Source organism: Myxine glutinosa, chromosome 10 (genome assembly GCF_964187855.1).
Source record: "Myxine glutinosa chromosome 10, kmMyxGlut1.1, whole genome shotgun sequence".
NCBI lineage: Eukaryota > Metazoa > Chordata > Myxini > Myxiniformes > Myxinidae > Myxine > Myxine glutinosa.
The window spans coordinates 64,708,597-64,734,677 of NC_136270.1; the positions used below are offsets into that span (position 1 = coordinate 64,708,597).

At 45.3% G+C, this 26,081-nt stretch overlaps 3 protein-coding genes across 3 annotated transcripts in view; 2 read left to right on the plus strand and 1 right to left on the minus strand.

Moving 5' to 3' along the window:
* Positions 1 to 20,078, plus strand: part of LOC137434145 (leukocyte elastase inhibitor-like) — a 41,662-nt gene extending 21,584 nt beyond the window's left edge. Inside the window, exons 4-6 of the mRNA XM_068126853.2 lie at positions 11,852 to 11,994; positions 19,072 to 19,320; positions 19,437 to 20,078. Of these exons, the coding sequence (XP_067982954.2) occupies positions 11,852 to 11,994; positions 19,072 to 19,320; positions 19,437 to 19,844 (800 nt within the window). The 3' untranslated portion in view covers positions 19,845 to 20,078. The remainder of the gene's footprint in view (positions 1 to 11,851; positions 11,995 to 19,071; positions 19,321 to 19,436) is intronic.
* On the plus strand, positions 716 to 10,906 carry LOC144894106 (general transcription factor II-I repeat domain-containing protein 2-like). Its single transcript, XM_078786187.1, has 3 exons — positions 716 to 1,110; positions 1,596 to 2,588; positions 10,856 to 10,906. The coding sequence occupies exons 2-3, from the start codon at positions 1,602 to 1,604 to the stop codon at positions 10,904 to 10,906; spliced, it is 1,038 nt and encodes a 345-aa protein (XP_078642313.1). The 5' UTR covers positions 716 to 1,110; positions 1,596 to 1,601.
* Positions 20,079 to 22,522: 2,444 nt separating the features above from the next.
* The window catches only part of LOC137434146 (protein FAM83D-like), a 91,387-nt gene continuing 87,828 nt past the window's right edge, over positions 22,523 to 26,081 (minus strand). Inside the window, exon 4 of the mRNA XM_078785735.1 lies at positions 22,523 to 24,258. Coding sequence (XP_078641861.1) covers positions 23,193 to 24,258 — 1,066 coding nt within the window. The 3' untranslated portion in view covers positions 22,523 to 23,192. The remainder of the gene's footprint in view (positions 24,259 to 26,081) is intronic.

Here is a 26,081-nt window from a genome sequence, read left to right on the forward strand (position 1 = left end):
GCACCATCCACTCCACTCCACAGTTTCCACCATACTCACTCCATACCATCCATTCCCTACTCCATATATTCCACACTCCATGTATTTCACACAACCATTCTCCATTCACCTGTAGTTGCACACCTGTGCAATCACACCTGGTGCCACCTGCACCCTCCTTCCTCCCTGGACCATTTGGGTCAACACAACACACATCACCATCACTCCCTCATACACTGCTCTATACACCTGTTCAGTTGCACACCTGTGCAATCTCAATACAACTCACAATCACAATCATTTACTCATACCCTGCTCAATACACTTTCGATCCTCACACACACGGCATCATCTCATCTAACTACTCCCCTCTGGAACTTGCGCTTCCCAGTCGCCCCTTTAAACTATTGCGCTCCCTCGTCATTATAATTCAAACTAATCTACCTGTGTCCCCACTACAGGTATCATTGTCACTACCTCACCTTAGCGTTACCTATTGTCAATCTCTAGGTCCCTACACACGATATCCTAACCCTCCCGGGCTAGTTTTCACTGCCAAACCCCATAAGACTCGTGCTCCTTTGCCCCCGCTGTGAGGGATGGTAGAGTTGCCATCCCATCACATCGGGTATCTCTCACTACCAATTTGGCACATCAAATTCCAGCCAATTAAAAATTTGCCAATCACTACCAATCATCAATATGCCAATCCTTGCCAATCATCAAATTTTGTTTTTCAATTTCGGGTCCAAAACACTATCCTCATCACAGTCTACTCACTAGAGCAGGGGCGGGCAACCCCCGGCCCGCGGGCCGGATTTAGCGTCCGGCCCGCCACCCTGCTAGGCTTTATTATTGCAATCCGGCCCGCGGACCTCCCAGTAAAACTCATATCATTTGTAAATGTAAGAGTTTATATTTAGCCGGTCTGAATTCAAGAAAGGGACATTTTGTCTTCAGCACCGTCCTCTTCCGGAAGACATGCGCACGGGGAACTGTCTTGCCTAGACACCGCCTGCTTGCTGATAGGCGGTCTTTTCAAATCAGCCGGCATGTGATACGGACGTCCTTCCGATTCAGTCAGCTTGCGACAAACGTTGGTGTCTGGGACAAATAACTTGCAACAAAGAGGTAAGCGACGCAGAGTTCTCTAAACCTATTTCAATTTTCACTTTCTTTCAATTTGCTTTGTTTTGTTTGTTAGAACATGTTATTATCTTTCATTTGCTGCGTTTAAATAATTTTATTCTCCCTTTTTATTTGTAAAAATAAAAATATAACGAACTTTCTATTTGTAAAGAAAAAATATATATAACGAACTTTCTGTTTGTAAAAGAAAAAAGAAATTGACGAACTTTTGTTTAAAAGGAAAACGAAATTGACGAACTTTTGTTTAAAAGGAAAACGAACTCTTTAAAAAAAAAAGTATGCAGACTGATTCATTTCCTGTATTTCAGTTTTACGGTGAAACTGTGTCATATTCAGCGTTGGCCACGTGCGCGCAAAATAAATACATTCATCTGTACAATTCGTCTTCCGAGATTTTTTGTGCCCCAGATTGCTTGCTGTTACATCATTTATTCATTGCTGATATACCTAATTTTCTTCCTTTTCAGCTCATCATGTCTGCGACCCAGCGTGTTAAGAAGAGGAAAGTGGACCTCGAGCGTCGGATCTTCAACCCTGAGTGGGAGAAGTACTTCTTCATCGAGCGCTTTGGACAGGCCCAGTGCCTCATATGCTTGAAGACTTTGGCTGTCCTAAAAGAGTACAACGTGCGCCGCCACTGGGAGACAGAGCACCGCTCGTCAAACTTCGCGTCGGTGTCTGCCACCGAAAGGAAGGACGCCATGGTTAGACTATCAGGCAACTTGGAGAAACAAACTTCACTCTTCCGCAAGCAGAATACTGAGGCCGAAAAGGTGACGCGCGCCAGTTATGAAGTCTCCCGCATCCTTGCTCGCCGAATGAAGCCATTTGCGGATGGGGACTTCATCAAGGAATGCCTCCTCGCTGTAGTGGACTCCGTCTGTCCAGAGCAGCGTTCCGCCTTTGAGAACGTGAGCCTTTCGTCCCGCACCGTTCGTCGCCGCATCGAGGATATGTCGGAAAACGTGCACGACTCACTCAAAACACGCAGCTCAAATTTCGTCGCCTTTTCCCTCGCTCTGGATGAGAGCACCGACACAAAGGACACGGCCCAGCTGTCCGTTTTCATCCGTGGCGTCACCGCTGACTTTCAAGTGTGTGAGGAATTCCTCCAGCTTGTCCCGCTGCGCGACACCACCACTGGGAAAGACATCTGCGACGCCGTGCTTCTGTGTGTTGATCAGCACTCCCTGGACCTCTCCCGTCTTGTGTGTGTGACGACCGACGGTGCCCCGGCGATGGTTGGTGAGAAGAAGGGCGCCGCTTCGCTGCTAGTGCGTCACTGTGCAGCCGCCGGATACACTCAGCCCATTAACAAGATGCACTGCATCATCCACCAAGAGTCCCTGTGCGCTAAGTCTGCCAACCTCGTTGGTGTCATGTCTGTCGTGGTGAAGGTCGTCAACTCCATCCTCTCCCGCAGCCTTAACCATCGTCAGTTCCAGGCACTGATGGACGAGGTGAACGTGCACTACAACGACCTGCTCTACTTCTGTGAGGTACGCTGGCTGAGTCGTGGGGCCATGCTGTCTCGGGTGTGCGACCTACAGCAGGAGATTGCCACCTTTCTACGTCAGAAGAACCTTCCCCACGCTGATCAATTCTCTGATCCGCGGTGGCTAGCTCGCCTGGCCCTGCTCACGGACATCACGGCGCACCTGAACACCCTCAACATAAAGCTGCAAGGCAAAGACATTCTCGTGACAGACATGTACGTGCACATCACTGCCTTCGAGGTTAAACTGCGCTTGTGGGAGGCTCAATTGGCTTCTGGTCAGTTTGTGCATTTTCCTCGCCTTGCTGCATGTGCCCCTGACGATGTGGACCTGGGCACTTGCGTTAGTGTCGTCAACTCTCTACGTGAGGAATTTGCTTCCCGTTTTGCAGGAGTCAGGGTGCTGGCTGCGGACTTCAAGCTTTTCACTGCTCCCTTTGACTTCCCCGTGGAAGACGCCCCTGCCTCCTTACAGATGGAGTTGGTGGAGCTGCAGTGCAACGATGAAATGAAGGCGAAGTTCCGCACCTCTTCTCCATTGTCCTTCTTCCGCGACACCGTTCTCCCTTCTAACAATTTTCAAAAATACATTGCCCATGTCCAACGCATTGTGGCCATGTTCGGCAGCACCTACTGCTGTGAACAGCTCTTCTCGAAAATGAAGTACACGAAGTCTCACCTTCGCTCCCAACTCTCGGACCGCCACCTCAATGACATTCTTCTGTTGTCTACCTCAACCATCGAGCCAGACATGGAAATACTTCTTCATGGCAAACAGCACCAGCAGTCTCATTGATTTGTAGAGTGTTCAATGCAATTTTTGTACAATCTATTCATGTAAACAAAATATAGTAATTCTGAGATTTCGTTTTTCACTCCGGCCCGCGATCTCCTTCCAAAAGTCTCATCTGGCCCTCACTCTGAAAAGGTTGCCCGCCCCTGCACTAGAGCCTCTCAGTGCGCCAATTCATCTCTAAAGCCCGGCTTCGCACAGCCGAGCAATGAATGCGGGTTGCTTGGTGCCGGCAGTTGGATCCGTCCGGCATTCGGTGCAGGCAAGGTTTACTCGGGCCGAGATCCAACGCACCATCTCGGCACGGAGCCGTCCAATGGCCCGATGTCGCCCTGCCGGAACGCCTCAACAAAAGGGGGTCGCCATGACGACCCTTCCTATCGGGCCGCCCGTTCCGCCTAGCGGAGCACGGACGCGGCTGTTCAGAGCGAGGCCCGGCGTGGATCCCGCACGGCGGTTCTTTCGAAACCGCCGCGGTCACGATCCCCTCTGGTCCCCGCGGCACACGAAGCTGCCCGGCACGCACCGAAGGCCCGCTTTGGCTATAAGTCGCTCTAACCGCTAACCCAGTTAGCGTCGATGCTCCACTTGCATGCTTACACCCCGCAGCCCGTTCCTTGCTCATACATCCAGCCGTTCCCATGCTCCTCGTCATTGCACCTTCTCTTACACACCCAGGTACACTCATTCCGCTCACAGACTTGGTCACACACCTGACCACCGCACACCTTTGCACACACTCGTCGTTCGCACACCTCACCAACACACCTCTTCGCGCCCCCTCCTCGGTCACCTCCTCTGTGAGAACCACGGGTGTGCACTCACTTGCACACCCAATCACGTGCCTCACTACTAACTCAAGTGTGCATCCCCATACGCGCTCTACCATTCCAGATGTGCATCCTTTCATTCCAGGTGTACATCCTCTCTCACCTGCCACAACCAACTCACGCTCCGTGTCACTCTTACTACTCTTACCACCATTCTCGGTCGCGCATTCACCCTTACTCTCGACAGCGTACTCTTTCCTCATGCACCCGTCCTTTACACACCTTTCACGCGCATCGTCTTGCGCACACTCTCCCATTACACCCTCCGTAACGCTCACCACAGGTGTGCATTCTCCCGACACATCCCCTGTAACACTCCCCATCCCGCGCTTCCATGTGCCCCCCCCCGCACACGCGCTACGACCAACTCACTCTCGACAGCACACTCACTCCTCGGCGCGCACTTTTTCCTCACACACCCCATTGTCGGACATTCTCGCACCCCTCCTCTGTCCATACACTCCGTACCTGTCGCACACTTCACCAGCGGCCTCTCACGAACACCCGGGTCCAAACCAACCCCCAAGCCGACTGAATCTCCCCTCACACCATATACATTTCCGTGTATATCGCCACTCACCTTGGCACCTCGTCTCCGCACCTCCTTCGCCACCTGCAAACTCTTTATTTGGTTAGCAAGCACACCATCACGATTTGAGCACCGACCTTGTACATATTCCATCACTTCCTCCTTTATCTCCCTCTTAGTTTCCCTCCGTCTCTTCTTAATTTCACTCACCCCCTCTTCCACATCCTCTAATTTTTGCTTCACCTCTTTTATTTCCCGGTGCGTCTCCTCAATTTCGTCCTCCAAGGCCACCTTGACCGTTTCTATGTGCGTCCTCACCTCCCGGTCCTTTGTCTCCATTGCCTCCGTCACCTCGTCCAACCTCGTTGTCAGTCCCTCACGTACCATCTGACATTCCCTCTTCGTCGCTATCAAGTCATTTTTGATTTCGTTTTGTGTCGCTTTCAACCCTCCTAGTACCGCAGTGTTCTTTTCCACCTGCTCCACTAATTCCTTTTGTCCCACTGTCAGCTGTTCTACTCCCCTCGTCAGACCCTCTATGCCCCCCTGTAACCTAGCCGTATTATTCCTCACCTCTTTCTCCATACGCTTCTCACCTCGCTTTACCTCCTCGCGTACCCCCGAGACCTCCTCGCTTACACCTCGTCTTATTTCTTCCCCCATCTCCTCCATTTCTTTAGTAGATGCCGCCCTCATCTGTCCCAATTCATCCCTCTGAGCATCCAGTTTACCTTCCAACCCGATTTTCACCTCCTTTATCTGCTCTCCCATTTGTTTAATTTCCGGGGCCGATTGCTCCCCTATTTCCCGCAATTTGTTTTCCATCTTGTTTTCTAACCCCCCTAACCCATTTTTCACCCCCTCTATCTGATTCTCCTGGGCAGCCATTCTATTTTCCAACCCCGTTAACCCATTCTTTACCTCTTTTATCCCGTTGTCTAACCCCTCAAATTTGTTTCCCATATTGTTTAACCCGTCTCGTAATTGCTCACTAGTCTTGGCCATAAGGGCCTCCATTTGCATCATAAAAAGGTTCAAATCCACCGGTGCTGCTACGGTCACGGGTGCCGCTAAATTTGGTGCCGCTGCAATCACGTGCGCGAGGGCACCATTTTGTGCACCTGACACCTCCTCAACCACCTCACCATTGTTCTCCTCCTCCATTTCCTCCCTGTGGTCCTGGGTTACCCCTAACCCCTCTTCTAGTTCCCCCACCAGCATCCCGCCGCCTTGACTATCCATGGCACGATTTTAAATTTAAGATTTTATAAAACAAAAATTTCGGCCCACTCGTAATTTGAGCGCGCTAAGCGCTTCAGGTCCGTATCTCACTCCCAGACACCAATTGTTACGGAACCCAACGTCGGCCTATGGTTCCCCTTTGAGGGGGGATTTGTCCCCTCGCTTGTCACTGACCGACGTGGTCCCTGAAGCTGCACCGCGGCCTCCGGAAAGGCCGGTGAGCCGCTTCGTTCGCGACCGCGGATAAGATGGTAATTTGCCGAGCGGATGGCAGCCGCGGCCCGAACCGTTAACAAGACTAACCCGATCCTGAAACGTTGGCCAAATCGTGCCACAGGTATTCAATTGGGAAAAGACAAAGACGACGGATGTGAAGAAGAAGAAGACAAGAGGTCGGAAATACGAATAGGATTTATTACTATTTACAACCAAAAGAAACCAAGGAGAAGGAAGAATAATAAAATAAAGGCAGAAAGAGGGACGGACCAGAAGGACACAGTGAAACTTAGCTTACCTATGCAGTCTTACTTAACCCAGGACAGAACAAAGACGGACTCACACGAATGGGGAAATGAAGGCAGGAACGAATCGCTGGAGGTGGATGGCTTGGCGGGAGAGGAAGGTTCAGCGGGGATCGGTCGGGCTGGAAGCGGACAGCCGCCGTCAAGATTCGAGCTGCGATCGCCAAAAACCGCCGCGGTTTCAAAACTGCGTGGCGAAGCTCCTCCTGTGCACCGTGCGCTCTCCAAAACTGCTCCGGTCTCTCTCACGTTCCTCCACTCGGGCTTGCCAGTTCGCTTCTCTTTTTCTCTCTCCGTCTGGGCTCGTCTCGCTCACCTGCCATCTCTGGCGCAACTCTTAGAACTTCGAACTCCTTTCAAAGGCTTCCGCGCGCGCTTATATAACGCCTCGGGCGATCAAGCCGCCGGCCTCCAGGACACGCCCATCGGTGAGCTCGCCTCGGCCCTGATTGGTGGGCACGGGCTCTCTGGCTCCACCCTTGATGACGATGGGCGGGCACGCCCTTCTTCCCCGAGCTGACCACGCCGTAATGGCGGCAAATGCAGTTGGCAGTAGAGGCTTTGGGAATGGGAATGAAAGGGGATCTATCTCTTTGAATTCGGTGCAATGGAGTGTCAATTAATGGAAGACACAGCCTTAACCGACATAGAATAAGGAAATAAACTACCAACAAGGAGGAAATCTATGATTGGCTAACGTGATTGTTTATGACCTAATTACGGGACGCCCTTTTGACCTTTATACACAACTGGAGGAAGGAGGGTGATATTTTTACAACAATTTACACAACAATAAGAGAAACACAATTCTCATATCCACAACAATATATACAGTCACGTGAAAAAGTAGGTACACCCCATGTAAAGTTTTGACTTTTTCAACATATTTCAACATACAGCTATTTTATCTTCATTTCAACAATATTGAGAGGTAAAGGTGATATAATATAACAAATATCATGAAACATTTGCATTTTGTAGTCCATTGTATAATTTAAATGAACATAAATGCAAATTTCGCATGTGGAAAAAGTAAGTACACCCTTGGCTCTAAGAGGTGGTATTGCCCCCTTTGGCAGAAACAACCTCAAGTAGGCGTTTCTTATAACTGTCTACCAGTCTCTGACATCGACTGGGAGAAGTTTTTTCCCACTCCTCCATGCAGAATTCTTTCAGCTGTGCGATGTTTGAGGGGTTTCTTGCATGCACAGCTCGTTTCAAATCCCCCCACAACATCTCGATGGGATTTAGATCCGGGCTTTGTCTTGGCCATTCCAGAACCCTCCATTTCTTTCTTTTCAGCCATTCCTTGGTGGATTTACTGGTATGTTTAGGGTCATTGTCATGTTGCAAGGTCCACCTTCGGTTGAGCTTCAACTTTCCGACAGATGGCCTCACATTATCCTCAAGCACCCTCTGGTATAGTGAAGAATTCCTAGTGGATTATATGATGGTGAGCTGCCCAGGCCCTGATGCAGCAAAGCTGCCCCAAACCATAATATTTCCACCACCATGCTTTACAGTTGGTATCAGGTTCTTGTGGTCAAATGCTGTCTTTGGTTTTCGCCAAACATGTCTTCTGGTACTGTGGCCAAATAGCTCTACCCTTGACTCATCTGTCCAGAGCACATTGTTCCAGAAGTGCTGGTCTTTGCCGAGGTGTTCATTGGCAAACTTGTCTTGCCCTGATGTTCTTTCTGGACAGCAAAGGTTTCCTCCTGGCACACATACCATGTGGATCAAATTTGTGCAGCCTCTTTCTAATGGTAGACTCATGCACTTTGACATCAACAGTGGCAAGAGCTACCTGTAGGTGCCGTGATGACATTCTGGGGTTCTTAGAGACTTCTTTCAGCATCTTGCGGTCTGCTCTCGGGCTGAACTAGCTGGGGCGGCCTGGCCTGAACAAGTTGGCAGTTGTTTCGAATCTTCTCCACTTGTAGATGATCTTCCAGACAGTCGAATGATTGATTTCAAGTTGTTTGGATATCTTTTAAAATCCCTTCCCAAACTCATAGGCATCTATAGCCTTCTTTCTGAAGGCCTCAGAGAGCTCTTTTGATCTAGGCATGGTGACGCCGCACATTTCAACAACAAAGAGCAAACGAAACTAAATGTCTGAGGTTTAAATAAGACAGGTTCCTCCAAGATCCTCTCTAACGATGTTCTAATCATTTGCACCTGAGCTGGTGCACCTGATTCTAATTTTAGGTATTTGAAGTAGTGATAAATGTCGGGGTGTACTTACTTTTTCCACATGCGAAATTTGCATTCATGTTTATTTCAATTATACAATGGACTACAAAATGTAAATGTTTCATGATATTTGTTATATTATATCACCTTTATCTATCAATATTGTTGAATTGAAGTTCAAATAGCTGTATGTTGAAATATGTTGAAAAAGTCAAAACTTTACATGGGGTGTACTTACTTTTTCACGTGACTGTATATGAGCGTACGATGGATCAGCCCGCCACTGCATTCTTGGACGACTCCTCAACACCATCCAGACACACACCACTGTGTGCTGCGGAATGAGGTGTTTTTACGGCAGCCGGAGTGCAAATCTTGACACCAACCTCCTTGGGAGAGGACCCAGTACCCGGGTACTCATTTCGTCGACCTCGGAAGGATGACAGGCTGAGTCAACCCCACCTGGTATTAATTCAGCAGCTGAATGGGATTCAAACTAAGGACCTTAGGATCCCAAGCCTGCCGCCCTAACCATTCGGCCAACACCAGGTATAATACATATCTGTACCAAGTTTGAATTAGATCACTTCAACCGTTCTCAAGTTATGGACGTATTACAGACTTTGACTTTGACCTTTGACCCAAAAATCTAATCAGTTCATCTTTACATCATTACACATAAGTGTACCCAATCTGGTCAGAATCCCATCACTGGTTCACAAGTTAGCACGGTAACAGGATTTTTACCGAACATGACCTCTGACATTTGGCCTTTGACCTCCTGACCCCAAAATCTAATCAGTTCATCTTTACCGCATCATACATACATGCACCAAGTTTGACTAAGAACCCTTCAGCTGTTCTCAAGTTATCGTGGTAACGAAAACCTATCATGGACGGACGGACGGACAGCCGAATGGAAAACCTGAAAACATAATGCCTGCGGCGACTTCGTTGACGGAAGCATAAAAAGCCTGATTTTTTTTGGTAATGCGTGATCAAGAGGCTTATTACTTACATTTCTGCTCTGTATGAGGATGTCTAATCATTCTATCTGTGATTAATTGTATGTGAAATAGATTTTAAAACTTTGTGGAGCCTTCATTTGCGTCTCTGCTCATTCTTTCTCTTTTCTTTCCTTCGCTTTCCACAAGGGCCTCTCACTCACTCACCGCAGGCAGGTTGGTGGTCTTTCCGTCTTCTACCGACTCCTCTCTGGCCTTGCCCCCCCCCAGCTCTCTCTGTGCTCTGTCCCCCACATATTCCTACAGGTCGCACAAGATCTGCCTGCAACCCTCTTTTGGTTAAACTGCCAAAATCAAGACTCTCTGCTCACCTTCACTCCTTCATTCCTCTTTTCTCCCACCTCTGGAACAAACTCCCTCACTCTCTTCAATCCCACTCCTCCCTCCAGGTCTTTAAAACAGCTGTTCACCACCATCTCTTATCTTCCCCCATCCAAAACCTTGATCTTTTCTATCCCGCTAATTTCACCCCAATTCCACTTTTTTGAAATACCAACTTCTGTCCTGGAAGTCCTTGGTGTCCTTGTATTTTATACTTCTCCCCCCCCCCAACCCCCCCCCCCCTGTTCCCACGCCTCCTCCCCCCAAGCGCTCTCCCTCCCACACATCTCCCTGCTCTTAAATGTTGTGTGCTCTTAAGTGTTTGTGTGCTTCCCCTTCTCTCCCCATCTTGTCTTCCGCTCCCTCTTTTTATATATTTTGTTTGTCTGGTTGATTTGTTTGTGAAGTAAATGTCAGCTCTTTCACGAGCCTCGATTCAGTATACAAAAAAAAAAAAAAAAAAAAAAAATCCCCTTAACTGCAAAAGACGGTGCTTTATCTCGAACATGCGCATGCACTCCACTCAACTCGCCGCTCGATGTTGCAGTACCAATTCGCGGTGAGTGGTACAGGTAGCTCAGAGCTTTGGCTCTGAAACCAAGAGTGCAACAAAATTGACGTTTTGAAAGTCCATGGAATAATTGAAATTGATGGATCAACTCAAACCTTTTTCCGTCACTAGGGACGGATACTTTTGCTTGCTTTTCTCCATCACTGGGGATGGGTATCTTTACTAGTAACTTATAATTACTGAATTTAAACTGTGCAACACCAGCTTATGTACCAACAACCTTTGCTTATAAACTTAGCTACGCTGCACACCTAGAGTTAGAAATGTTCCACAAGTGTTAACATTATACAATCCAACCAAAAGTCATGGGATACCCCTTGCCATTTGATAAATTACCCATGTGCGTATTGTGATTGCTTTATTGAATATCATGAACAAGCACACGCCAAAGAGTCAGGAATTGTCATCTTACTCAATTTCAGCACTTCATGCTTCCCATGGGAAGGAGTTATTACAAGGAAGGATAATCAGCTGTCAAAATGCACATTGCACACCTGTATCAAAATTATTTCAATCATTCTGGCTATTCCACATTATCAATACCATTAGACAGTAACTGCAACTTCGATGAATTTCCGAGTTATTTCTGTCTCGAAAGCCATGTGTATGAATCCCTGAATTGGCACCAGGGCTGCCTGCCATTTTGGAACTTTCAAAAGCACAAATTCCAAAATATTCCACACCCGGAATTAAATAATTCCAACTTTAACGCAAAAAGACTGTTGGGGTGATGCTGTACTTTAGATTCCGGCAAAATAGAGGAATTACAAGGGGAAGATGGATTTGCAATAACAACCACCTTGCCTGACCACCAAAATGCACCACCAACAGAACTATTTGAGAGATAACTGTCCCTTCCCTGCACCCCATGTTCAGTATCATGGTTTGGCACAGCTTGGTCGGAATTCCCTTTTCTTAATTAAATAAATGTCTGTAAAATGATTTCTATAAAATCCATGTGGTGTTGCAGAACTGACTTTCATTTTGGGAACGAAGTTTCAAACTTGTCAGGATAACACTTAAGTGGGAAGTCAAACTTTTTGTGTGAAGTTATCAATAATTGGGAATAGGTTTTTTTAAATGTGATGCTTTTAGTTAATTGATCACCAGTGATGTCTGCATATTAAGATGGATAAATCATTTCATTAGTGAAAACAATGTGGAACTGTGGTTCTGAAACCATCTTTCTTTCCTTTGCAGGGAAAATCAAAGACCTCCTCTCTGAGGGCGTTATCAATTCAATGACACGGATGGTCCTTGTGAATGCCATCTATTTCAAGGGGAACTGGGAAAGGAAGTTTAAAACACAGAAAACTCATGAAGCAGATTTCTTCCTGAACAAGGTTTGGCCTCGCATTGATTTAAAAAATAAAACACTTTTTTCCCCTCACACGCGAAATGAAGAGCTGCTTTCAGCTGGAGCAGCACTCGGTGGAGCGCACACCTCCACAAGGTTGAACAGTTTATGTTTCGTATCCCAGTGATAGGCCCAATCTGGATCCGGACCTGAACCAGAATCTATTCGGCTTGTTCTTGTCACCTAAACAACTCATCCACCAAGTCTTGTCATGACTCGGTCACAACTTTTTGAGATATCGTGCTGTATATCGTTTTTGGCCCCAAACCCTCTATGGTGAATAATGACTTCAAACAATTATAGTATCCGGATGTGGATCCAGATCTTCACCAAAATCGAATCATTTCGTCCTTGTCACACACCAAGGGCTGATGAGAGGGGCGGGAGGTGGCAGGAGGTTGCTGCCCCAGGGCCCGGGGTTCGTTTTAGGGGCTCGAGCTTCTCCCCATAAATAAAAAAAACAGTACAGCGAAACACCTCGGCTCGTCCTCAGTTCCTCCTCGTTACATGATTGAAGAGTCCTGGCTTTCCTGGCCTGGAAAGATCACGTCATGCTTTGTTTGAAGTCCCACATTCTTGTGGGGTTGGCTGGGGGAGTTTGGCTCAAGCCTTTCACAAACCGGTTGCCCAGGCGTCACCTCCGAGTAATAGTCCAGTCAAAATGTGAATGGACCCGCCACTAATTGCAAGAGAAACGCAGTAATACTTTTCTGAGACCTTGATGTCTACTAAATATCTGCCCAAAATTATACTTAAATATATTGAGTGGAACATGGTTTTTCAGGTCCTTTCCGATTTGGGAACTTTTCGGACTACCGCAATGTTTGGAAATTAATTATATGACAATATCACTCTTAATAATACACCAAATCAACTCTAAATTATTTATTTAACCATGTTTGAATACACTACCACAACTATTTGTACCCAATGTCCTTCTGTCCGTTCACAATATTTAACACGTCACTTCGTCTCTTCCTCCTGCCACCTCCCCCCCTCCCGCATCAGCATCCTCGAAAACATTCGTCTGCATTTGCACAAATACCTCTGCACTCCCTACATGCAAATGTGCAAGGCAGCCCAAGTTTCCGACAACCACAACATTTATCACTGCAACCACCTTTGCAAGAACACCTAACCGGCTTTAGGAGATAGTCTGGTGCTGCAGCGAGGTCAGAATGCATAGGGATCATCCTGGTGTCCATGATCCTCCATCCCCAGTCAAGCGGGTTGAGTTTGTGTCCTTTCCACTCCTGAACCTGTTGGAATACCCGTAGGCTGTGATATTTGGAAGCTGAGCTCGTGGGCGGAAGTACCCGTGGGTGCAACGATGTTTTGTTTGTTGTCACCTTAGCATGAAATTTTGCTACCCTCAATTCGTTCAAATTGTCTGATGGTTTGCCTCCGTACACACAAACCATTGCTCTGTCTCCTGCAACAATGACCTCATCCTGTGTTGACTCTTTATTGCCGAAAATTAGGGCCTCTTGCTGGAACATTTCATTGTCCTTGAACAGTTTGAGTCCAGTGCCTTTGCCGATCCCAAAGACCCTTGATGTCGTGTCGCATCCCAGGTACGCATGGATGAAGAGAATGTTTTCACAGACAGTATCACCCAGAGCCTCTCTGACTTTGCCAATGTCCAAGTATTGTCTTGGATTCAATGAACCCTTTTTCGGCTCCGACATTAAGTAGAGAGTGTGCGCAGTATTCTTGCGAAAATAGTAGCACAGTAGTATCAACAAGTCAGTGTCTTCGCCAACAAGAACAGTGTTGGATTTTGAAGAGCTACAAACTGCAGTTGTTGCTATGAGTAGGTCCGCATCCCCACTCGCATGAAGCACTTCACAATGAGATTCTTCCAGTTTCTTACCAAGAATGTCTATGAATTGTTGCTTGTTCTCCTTGTTCCAAAGAAACTCTTCCTTCTTGACAGAAAGCGTCATGGTTTGAGAAAAAGATACCTTCACTGATGGTCGCTCACCCCTTTTCTGATGGGCACAGTCTTTCGTTGAGGGACCTTCACGATAGCCATCAAACACGACGATAGCATGCCCGTAATGCCTACTAACATATTTCAGGTAGCGGTCAAGAATATCCTTGTACTGTTCACCTGACTACCACGGTATGCGCTGCAATAGGGCACCGCCATCGAGTACGTATTGTATATCGGACGGTTGTGCAGTATCGGCAGGTGCCAAGGATTTGATTGCTGAGGCTAACGCTGGCTTATTGGCGGACAGCAAGGCATATTTGGTCTCGAACAAAGATGGAGGATATGTGCATAACTCACAAAGGAGTGCTTTGGATAAGTCTCCTACTTCAGTGCCAGCGATCACAAGTCTCTGGAAGAGTAACTGAGGGTCGATATTGATGTCTCCGTCTGGTGTCTTCATTGCAGACTCTGAGTCCATAGTTATGGCTTGACCCTTCTTCTTGAAGCTGTATTCAAGCACACGTTTACCACTCATCTGGCCCAAGAGCTTTTCTCCCACAGTTTTCGCCTCATCAACATTCACCGTTGTCTGGGCAACTATACCAGTGAAAATGTTGTGAAGAGTATCGTCGTCTTGAAAGGGATCCCTCTCATGAAGAAACTCAAGCATTTTCTGGGTATCAGCTACATCATTCTTCTGTCTAGACTTTGATAGATCCTTGTGCTGTTCACTTGTCACATACATCACATCAGTGAGGTGTTGGAGGGCGTTGTTCACCTCTGCAAAGAAAGGACTAGCCATGACCCAGACTGAGCGTTGTGTCTGTCATCCCTCGTCCCCTGGTCAGACCACCTGATGTCTTCAGACTTCTCATAAGTACTTGTTCGATGACTAAATCTGTAGACAGACCAGCCCAGTATCTGTCGCTCCGTCGGACAACTTGGAATCCTTGGAGATATTTCTGATGTACTTCTGGATGGTCCTTTGGTAACTCAGTCATCAGTTGCAGATATATGTGCAGGCACTTTGTGTAGTGTCTGTGTCCGGAAGCTGCAAGATATGGAAGCATGGCGCGCAGGATATGCAAGTGAAGCATCCAATCCCCTGTTCTTTCAGATTTCAGAAAAAAACGGATAATGTCCACCATTTCCATGTATTGTAACCACAGTCTCGCTGTCCGTTGATGCCTTATTGTATCAATCACCTGATTGATTTTGTCTCCAATGACCTCCATCACCTTCGATGACTCGATGTCTGACACTGCTTGGTCACCCGACATCAGACCGTCAAACAAGTCGCCTGCATCATTGAGCTCTGCTGGAACTGTACGCTCGCTGTCTCCATCACTTGGGAGGTTCATCTGAAATACCTTCGAAGCAAGTTTTGCATTGAGTGCTGCATCAACGAGTAGATGTCCACGTATAGCTCTAGACACGGCTTTGCCACTCATCATGTGGGTTGTAGTGTTGCTGGCATATGCAACTTCCAGAAGCTCTTTGAGTCCAGTACCAGACATCAGGTGGCCAATACACCCAAGAAAACTCATGAGTGTATGGAATCCTCCTAGTCTTAGAACAATCGAGTGAAGTTTGCTGTCCGCTGGCTCGCTCTTGACTATGGTGAGAGCTTTCCACCAAAGTGGCTGATCAAATGTCAGTATCGGGGTTACACCATATCTATGCGCATGTTCACAAACGAAATGCAGTGTGGAGTTGATGCAGTCCAAGTCACTTGGACTGAGATCAATCATGGGCAGAAACATTATTGATGCCTCACCCGGATGTTCTCCCTTGTGTACCATCTGCATCATTCCTGTCCAAGAGGGCCGAGGTGATCGAACAGTAAGTGAAACCGTCCAGAGGAGGTCAACATTTGAGCTGATTTGTCTCAAGTCGGCACAGGCTGGAAGCTTCTCGTAGAGAAAGGACTGCATTCCTCCACATGCTGATGTGAAAGGTCGTATATTGACTCGCCCCACTTGTGCGATGTCCTCTGCCGAGACAGCTCTACGGGCAATCTGAAGTGTCCGGACTGTTTTCGGGGTCACACTCGCAATAATGCCCATACCATGGAATGTGTTTCTCCCATTTAATGTGCAGATGTCATGGTCAACATTGTCCGCCACATATTGGATGAAATGTCCAGGGGTAAAACCAGGGATGTCTGTTCCACACGTGGCTGCTGCGCTGCGCTCATACGTTTGCACCTCCGTGTATGAACAACTATACCCATGTGCAAAGAGCGTGTCTATGAGAAATCGAGAACCAAAATGGAAGTGCATTTGGATTCCAAGACCCACCAACAGTGGAGCTTGAAGGATCCTAGGCCTCGCGGCTTGCATGATCGCCTGTCCCAGTGAGCAGATTTTAAAGTCTTTTCCTTTCCCCACAAACAGCATTTCGAGCAAGAGCTTTAGTGACTCAGGTAGGAACTTGGTTGCAGCATTGACAGTGGACATCTATCGAGAGTAGTCGGGTAAATGTCCTTATTTTGAGATACCTCTTTTATGTCACTTCTAATGAGATCAGCAGCTGTCTTGATCAGGCGCAACTTTTCTGTTTCAGGGTCCCTTTCCTTTTGCTGACGATAGAAGTCATGAAGAATCGACGATGCCACACCCCTAAATGTCACAACATTTGATTTTCCATTAATGTCTGCAATTATGATCTTATCACCAAAGTGATTGAAAAGGTTATCCTTCATGTATGAAAAACCATATGCATCACAGCCAGTGTCTACTAGGAAATCCTCCATTTTCCCAATTAAATCACTAATTGTGGTTAGTTCCTCATCATTTTCCTCAAGGTACTTTGCCACCTTCAGGAACGCTTCATGTCTGATCTGCTCCTTGGGTCGACCAAGCTTCTGCTTTTTTGATGAAGACGCCTCTTCCGATTGGAATTTGAGTGGTATCTGTTTCTTTGTATGAAAGTTAACACTGCACACCTTATGGTATACCGCATCTGCTGCGTGTAGATCGCCAACAAATGCCATTCTGCTCCTCACAGTACCCGACCAATGTCAGATCGATTTTCACAGTCAGCAGACACATGATTTTGGAAGTCGAATGTCTTAACCTGGATCAACATATGGTCCTTTTTCCTCCCCTGGTACTTGTCAGGATTACCACAGAAAAGACACTGAGTTCTGTAGTCAAACGCTGAATCCATTGAACGAAGGCACCTCCCTTTGTCTGCCTCAGACGAAACACGTTTTCGCTTCAGAGAAAGTTCCATGTCTCTCACATTGCAGAACACCCTACGACAATCTGTATGAACTGCCTGTCCTGGATGGACTTGGACTTCTTCACCACGCTCACGTCCAGCTTCTTCGATCCTCGTACAACCTTTATCCGTCAGTGTACTGGTTGGATCACTGGAGAGGGGTTTCTTACAGAAGACACAGTCGATATCACCCATGTTGCTGAAAAGAGAGGGAACTTAGGATTACATTTTATTCCCTGTGTTGTCCTACTATAAATGTATAGGTTCATAAAAATACAAAATTTGAACATGTTTATTATAAAATTAAATGTTCCAAAAAACTGCTTTTAAAAATAAAAATAAAACCTTAAACAATCATAAATTAAATATAATACGACTTACATTCACAATGACCACAGCGTTTAACTGTCCTCAGCACACTGATCAAATCTCTCACTGCAAGCGTCACTCCACCTCTCGTTCACGGCTCTCGTTCAATCTGAAAATAAAGTATGATCCACTCATTATAATTGAGTATAATTTTATGTATTTGTTCAGAGGATCGACAGGTTTCAGAAAAATATCATTTTTTTTCTCTTGCAATTAGTGGTGGGTTAGGGATAAAAGTTCGCTAGAATGACTGGACTATAAAGTTCGGGCATGCTTTTGTAATGTTTCAGGGAGCCGGCAATAGCTTGCCGACTCTCCTCGAAGGACACTGTGGGATCTTTAATGTCCACCAACTGATGTCAGTGATCCGACACCCTATTTAATGTCCATCGGATTAATATCTAAAACTTTCGATGCGGTCCATACAGCCTTGCTCTCGAAACTGTCTGCCTATGGAATCTCAGGCCAACTCCACCCTTTGATTCCTGATTTCCTCCACTCTCATAGCCAACATGTGGCTCTCAACTCCACCCTTTGATTCCTGATTTCCTCCACTCTCATAGCCAACATGTGGCTCTCAACTCCACCCTTTGATTCCTGATTTCCTCCACTCTCATAGCCAACGTGTGGCTCTCAACGGAACCCTTTCTCCTCCTCTGCCTGTGATTTCTGGAGTACCCCAAGGCAGTGTTCTAGATCTCATTTTATTCCTAATCTTCATCAATGTTTTCACTGGAAAATCTTCTCTATCTCTTTGATGAATCCACTCTCTGTCGTGACGTCCCTCATCCTTCTGACAGACAGGCAGTAGCCTATTCCATCTCATCAGACCATCACAATATCACAATCTGATGAAACACTAAGAATATGACTTTCAACCTTGAGAAATCCCACACTCACTTTGTCTCTCAGAAAGGACCATACCACAACTCCTCACATGTACTTTCTCAACAACCTTCTCAAAGAGGTTCAGTCACAAACTCTTGTCTCACTCTCAGCCATGATCTCTCTTGAGCAAGACACCTTTCAAAGTTGGCCTCCAAAGACAAATGGCGACTGGGCATCCTCCGTCATGCAAAGTCCTTCCTTGGCACACCTGAGCTGCTATCCACCTACAAGGCTTTCATCCACCGACCTATGATGACCTATGACGTCATAATTATCATTACAAATTCTCCAGGTGGAGTTGCACCTATGGTGAAAATGTCCTGTCAATCGGACCAACGGTTTCAGAGAAAATCATATTTATTCTGTGCGGACAAACAGACAGACAGACAAACGGACTCAAATGCACTATCCTCTCCTCTGGCGAGGGTAAAACTCCAGCATTTCTTCACTTCTTGTTCATGTATTTGCCAACTGTCAAGTTCAAGTCTAATGCTCAGTCTTTAAGGGGAGACCAAGGTAAAACCTGTTTACTTTTGTAATTTATTTTTCAATGAACCCCCAGGTTGTAATATCAGAACTTTTCAATGCAAATGTCAAACCTTTTCTCAATGACACAAACATCGTGTTTCTTCCCCTTGCAAACAGAATGAGACCAAAAAGGTGCAAATGATGAGACAAGAGGACGATTTCAGGTATGGATCCATCGAGTTGGTAAAGGGCCCACCCCTGAAGATGCAGCAGCAGCAGCAGCAGCAGCAGCGTGTGATGTTGCAGCCAGTTGCACTTCCTGAAAACTCTGTGCACATTCTGGAGCTTCCCTACATTGATAACGAACTGAGTATGCTGCTTCTGCTGCCTTCATCCATCACTGATGACTCGACTGGTCTCAAGCAGGTAAAAATGGTGTGGGTGTACAGGTGTGTTAACTGCATCATGTCAATCTATGCCCATGTGAGAAAAGTACAACAGTTATTAATGCCATTTAAATGTTTGCTGGTTGTTCCAAACAGCTCGAAAAGGAACTGAGTTTGGAGAAATTGAGAGAGTGGACACACTCATCAAAAATGTTTAAGAATAAAGTGGAAGTGTTCCTGCCAAAGTTTCGTTTGGAAGAATCTTATGGGTTGCAGAAGCCATTGAGCGAGTTGGGCATGCCGGATGCCTTCTCGTCAAAAACCGCTGACTTCTCGGGGATCACCGGAAACCGAGATCTCTTTGTCTCCGCCGTCGTGCACAAAGCCTTTGTAGAGGTCAACGAGGAAGGTACAGAGGCAGCAGCTGCAACAGCTGCAGTTATGAATCGTTACAGCATGCGTGCTCCTCCACGAATTGTCCGCTTTGATCATCCATTCCTCTTCTTCATTCGGCATAACAACTCGGGTTCCATTCTATTTTGGGGCCGTTATACATCACCATGAGGCGGACTTTTGATTGTTCTGTTTTTTGGCACTTTCACAATTTGGGATGATACGTTATGCTAGATTTACAGCAGCAGTAACTTTTAAAGTGCTTTCCCGACATGGTAGAATAATTGGAATTTACTAACTGCATTCCGCACATTTTGTTGCTGGGAAAATGGAATCATGGGATGGTGGCTTTTAGTTTCATTTTGTCATTTGCAAAAATAAATAAATTTGCTTTTTCTTCACAAAGTTTGCCAATTGCATATTTAAAACTAGAAAGTAGAATTTTACAGGAATGCATCAATGGTTCTGTCTCTGCCCACTAAGTGTCAACCCACTTAAAGGTCACATGAAAAATTAAAGGTCCCTTGAGAAAGTGACAGAAAGAGGGAGGGAGTGAACAATAGTGAGTGAGATAGAAATAAGTAGTTAAGAGAACATTAAAATGCTTCCAACTCGAGTTATGGTTTGCAAAATGATTTCCAAGGGGCACACGACCTTTGCCTTGTTAAATCTTAAATGGAATCAGTTCATCTTTGTACTACAGTCCATAAGTGTGGCAAGTTTTGTTGAAATATATTGAACGGTTCATAAGTTATGCGGTCATCAAAATAGAGGCCAATAACTGCACTGCAGTCCCAGGAAGGAAGCCGGACACACACACTTTTTTTATGTTGGTCACGGACTGTATAGTCCTCAAATAAACAGGCTGCATTGATTTAAAAAAAAAAAAAAGTGAAGAGAAGTCAGTTTTTGAGGAAGTAAAAAAAAAAAAAAAAAAAAATCTGCTTTTTGAAAAGAGGAAGGTCATAAGTGGTTGGAAATACATGGAAAGGTAAAGAGTTCCAGAGTTTAGCTGTGGAGGGAAGAAACAAACATAAGGGCCCACCCTTGAGTTGCCAATGGCCACACAATAATCATGATATGTAGTGGCTTGTGGAGTATCCGTAGTCTCGCTAATGGCGGAGGTATACAAGCAGAAAGTTCTTGGGATTAGATTTGTTTTTCTATCCAAGATGGCTGCCAAACCACGGAATCCACGACGTCATCATTTTCAAACTATATGCAATAATGGTGTTAGATATCATTTGTAAAATTTCGCATCAATAGGGTAAGCGGCTTCAGAGATATAATTATTTAATATTTTCCTGCAATCCAATATGGCTGCCACATGTGACAGTGTCATAAATTAAATATTTCAATACAAATGGGTCATAGATCATATGCATGCAATTTCAGATTTTTAGGATAAGACATTCGATGAAAACATTTTTGGCTGGTATACCACTTCACTGATGTGATTATCATGCTTTTGTTCCCCATTGCGAGGATTTGACAATGCACGAAGTTAAAAAAATTTCCATTCAGCGGTTTCTGAGAAATGTTTTTAATCATGTTTAATCCAAGATGGCTGCCATACCACGTGACCTTCGACGTCACAATTATCACAAACATTCTGCATAGGTGTCGCTGCTACACTGAAAGTTTTGTCTCAATCGGACATATGGTTGCTGAGATAAATGACGTTCAGCCAGTATGGATGGAAAACCCGAAAACAATGCCTTCAGCTACCTTTGGGGGCGGAGGCATAAAAATGTTTATTCAAGCAGTAATCTGGGGAGTTGCCTTTACACAAGTTTGAGATTGCCACAAAAGGAAACTGAGAAAGGAGGAGGCCACTCGGGCCATCAGGCCTGTCTCATAGTCATAATCCACTTTCCTCAAAAATCAACAAAAAATATCTCAGATCTCAGATATACAGGTCTCAGAAGAAACAGTTTATAATCATATAATCCACTCGAGAACCAGCTATCCTTTTCACATAGCCCACAGCATTGCTTTCTATAGCTATGAAGGCCTGAATGTAAGAGCTATGTTTAGAACTTTTTGACCGATGCATATGGAAATTGTAAATAACATTGTAACACTCAAAGAACTATTTATCTACCAAGGTATAAACCTCAGAAAACTGTTCCTTTATTGGATCACAAGTGTGCACTGTTGGGTATTTGCAGGTTTACACTCAGGTGTGTGTCGTTGGTTGTTATCTTCATATGTGGGCTTCAGACGGTGGGGGTGTGTGTAGTGTGTGTACCTACCAAACCTTCAGTTGACCTGGAGGCACCAAACACGAAAAGGTCTTTTTCATGAAGAAATGCATTCAACTTATCGAGGTTGGGGGAGAGGGAGTGGACGATGGGAATGCTTTTGAAAAACATTGTATTTATCCCACATCTAAATAACCAAAGTGCATTTTCATGACTGGTTTGGGATTTATTGAACATTTCTTGTAGAGCTTAAAGTAGGAATTGGAATGAAATAACAATCTCCTTACAACTCTCATTTCATACTAAAGGGGAAAGAGTATTTTGAAAACATGAGACCCGAGAATGCACTCGGATGAGATATTTTACACATCTAGCATGTTTTATACAGCACTTCCTCGTGTTTCATAACATCAACCCAAAAAACCTGGACCACACTCTTTACAGAGCGTCGGTGCTGCTGTAGAAGTTTCTTGCCAAGGGTTATACTGGGTGGTTTGCCATTGCCTTCTCAGCATTGTTTGTCTGTGCTCTATCCTATTAAAAGGCTTTGGTTAGACTCCCAGACGTCCCAGAGTCGGAGCGGATACTTCTAACCATTACGCAGAGTCTGCTTCAAGCAATTTTTTAAAATAAATTCAACACAAATTTTTAATCACCCATTTTTATTGGCCAACAGGAAAATCCCAACACCTATAATTCAGATGCATGCAGACACACATACCAAAGAAAAAGACTACAAACATGGATTGTAACAGCTCGTATCGACCGGATTAGTTGTGAAACATCAGTTTAAAATAACGTACACGATTGTATCTTTGGATCCAACTCAAAGGCATCGATTTCTCAAGCACTGGAACTAGGAGCCCGAGATGGCAAATCACCAGATTTTCCATCAACTGGATTCTGAACTAAGAAACCTACTCAACATCAGCATCACTTATGAAGAGCCATGCAATGTGCAACCACAAAAAAAACACATCATTCCAAACTTTTTTTTCTCTCAATCGAGTCATCAAATATAAAAAACAAAAACGAAAAATAACTTTTACAATTTGAAGGAAAAACATTCAGGAAGTTACTCTATGCGTCGGTTCATAATTGAGGCAGAAATGACACCAGTATACAGGGAAGGACACCAACCCACAAGCGGACAATACAAGCATGTCAAGATTCCATATTCACTATATTTGTACAGAGCTGCCATGTCCTGTCCAGATACCAAATTCTGGTCCAGTGCTCAAGAGTACAGCAAGTACACTTACAACTACAATCATCCACATCTTAGCTTTGAGCAGCATGAGACACATTATGCCAATCACTTCTTCACTAGCCTGCCGACTCGCAACCTATCCCGCAACTGAATCTCTCCGTTCTCCTTCCCAAACCTAGTCTCAAAACGCTTGCTGAAATTGTTCACATGGGGCATGTGTGAAGAAGGAAGTGCAGGTCGCATGTGAACTCCAATGCGGGAAGCCAAATGCATCGCAGGTGAACCCATGCCACTCCGCATCCTCATGCCCACACCAGCACTGTCTAACGGCTGAGCCAGCAATCCATTGAGTTGCGAACGAACCTTGTTGTAGGATGCCTGCCGTTCGGTCCAGACACGCTGCATGAATTGCTGAAGAGGTGCTCCGTTTAGAGGCCTCGATGCCATGCCCCTGCGTGGTAAGCCAGAATTTCCACCATTTAACCGAGTGCCCACAAAAGGTGAACATGCTGCATCCTTGGTTCCCTGTTGCTGCAAATCAGACACTGGCAACACATTCGCGAGATCTCCTTTCTTTGACGTTGCATCCTCAGAAGGTGAACCAGGAGGTGGGGCTTGAGATGTTACCTTTTTAGTTTGGCCTTTATGGCTTTGCTCAATGGTACGTCGTTTCTTTGCAATTCTTCCAGCAATTGCATTTGTGCTGCGCCACATTGACGATCTACGGCGGGCCACACCATTTCCTGCATTCGCCACACCAACCAGCTGCTGTTGCTGCTTTAATGTGGTCGAGCTACGCCGTGTTCCACTAGGTCGAGAAGGCATCCCTGTCATTTTACCAGCTTCTTTGTGAGAGGTTGGGCAAGAATCTGTCTGTGTGCCAGTTTCCAACAAACAGTGATCGACTTTCTTTAAACCTGCACAACCATGACACAACAGTGGAGACTTTACATTGTCTGCAGTCTGTCCTAACTTTGATGGCTCCTGAGATGGTAAGATGTGTTTGGGAGAGGCTGAGACAGAGCACTGTTGGATATTCGCAGAGGGATCAATTGAGAAGGGTTGGGAATGGGCATAGAGGATGCAAAAAGCTTTGTCATAGGCTTCAGTAACAGAGCCTGAGAGTAAGGTAATGCTGCTGCGATGAAGCTTTGCATCACTCCAGGTGTAACTGCAAGAACAATGGCAATAAACATGTCATACTCACAAGTGGTTGCATAAAGGGTAGTCTACATATTATTGCACACACACAAAAAAAGGCAAGTTTGGCTGAGCCCAACCCATTCCAACATATTCTTTGCTCCTAAAGCTCCTCCATGAGCCTTATATAACTGTACAAGACAGTAAGGCTTATCAATTCACAATTGTTAATTTGATTTCAAAGGAGTTCACCAACATTTTGTGCCAAATGTTGATAGAAATCAGGCAGAATAATGCACCACTGCTCCTTCAGATCAAGTGCAAGTTCAATTCTATGTGGCACTCAGTTGATGGTACAAGGCTCGGTCGAGTTAAAACTATGACTGTTGGTCACTGCAGATTATCAACGTTGTTATTGAACATATTCCTAACAGAGAGCTGTTAAGCAGAGTGGCTTGTTTTGGTGGTTGATGAAAGGTCTCCCATTGTGAACGTGTATCAAAGCAGGTAGTGCAGCGATATACAGCTCGTCATGGCAAAACACCTTTCTAAAGCACACGGTGCACACAGAGAAGGCTCAAATTGTGTGTCGTCCCAAAGCCTTTGAAAATAGAGTGCACGTCAAAATAGACCGCAAGGAGCCCTACACATGCCCAGCAATGCTGCAAGGCCACACTCGATCTTTTTAAGTCAGTTTCTCCAAGAGTCTGATGCTTCACCATTAGGGGGTGATATATAACCTCCTATAACTTGTTCAAAAAAAATTTGGTGGTAGATTATATGATATAAACTGGGAAAAATCAAGTTTTTAATCCTCAATATCATTTGGTTTTTTTAAGGGGCTGCCGGAAGGGACAAAGTCCAAAACGACTAAAATGAGGAGGAAATCAGGTTTTCATTTACAAATATTTCAGTGCGCCAGAAGTCAACCTCCATGATTTTCAATGTGAATCTATGGGGTAATGACTTTCAAAAAACGTTAAAATATTTGAGGCTGCCTTACCAATATCTTTACCACATACCCCAGATATATCTTTACCACAGATGCTAGACATGACTATAAACTAAATAAAACAGGTTTCACCAGTATCGACTCGGAATGTATGAAGATATTGATAGATGCAAAACAGAAACGTTCACTTTTTTGTTGACAAAAATTACTTCCACACTCCTATATGTCCATGTGTTAAGTACACCTCGATCATTTGTACCTAAAATAGGAAGAAGAGATACCAGGTTATCATTATATGCATACAAGACAGAGGGGTACGAGAAAGCAAGCAGTGGTTACCCTGGGAATACGTTCATAAATAGTGGGAAGTCGTGATTTGTGGCGCCAGCTGTGGGCTGCGCCCAAAGACAGCCTCAAATATTTTAACGTTTTTTGGAAAGTCATTACTCCATATATTTACAACGAATGGCGCTCAATAAATTTCATCTTGATGGGATGAATTTATTTTTTTTACTTGTCGAATTATGACATTATAATGGAGGCACCTATGATATCATCATTAACATATTTTATTCCCCATGGAGAGTTCTTTACAATGATCCATGTCTCAATTTTTGCTATTCAGCACTTTCAGAGATAGAAGTGCAAAGTTTTTCTATTTTTCCAAGATGCCGGCCGAACCACGTGACCTATGACGTCATAATTATCATTTAAAATTCTACAGGTGGAGTTGCACCTGCGGTGAAAATTTCCTGTCAATCGGACCAACGGTTGCAGAGAAAATCAAATTTATTCTGTGCGGACAAACAAAAACAAACAGACAAACGGACTCAAATGCAATACCCTCTCCTCGGGCGAGGGTAATAACTAATAAGGGTTAGCTTTGTCATTTGTGGAATTTC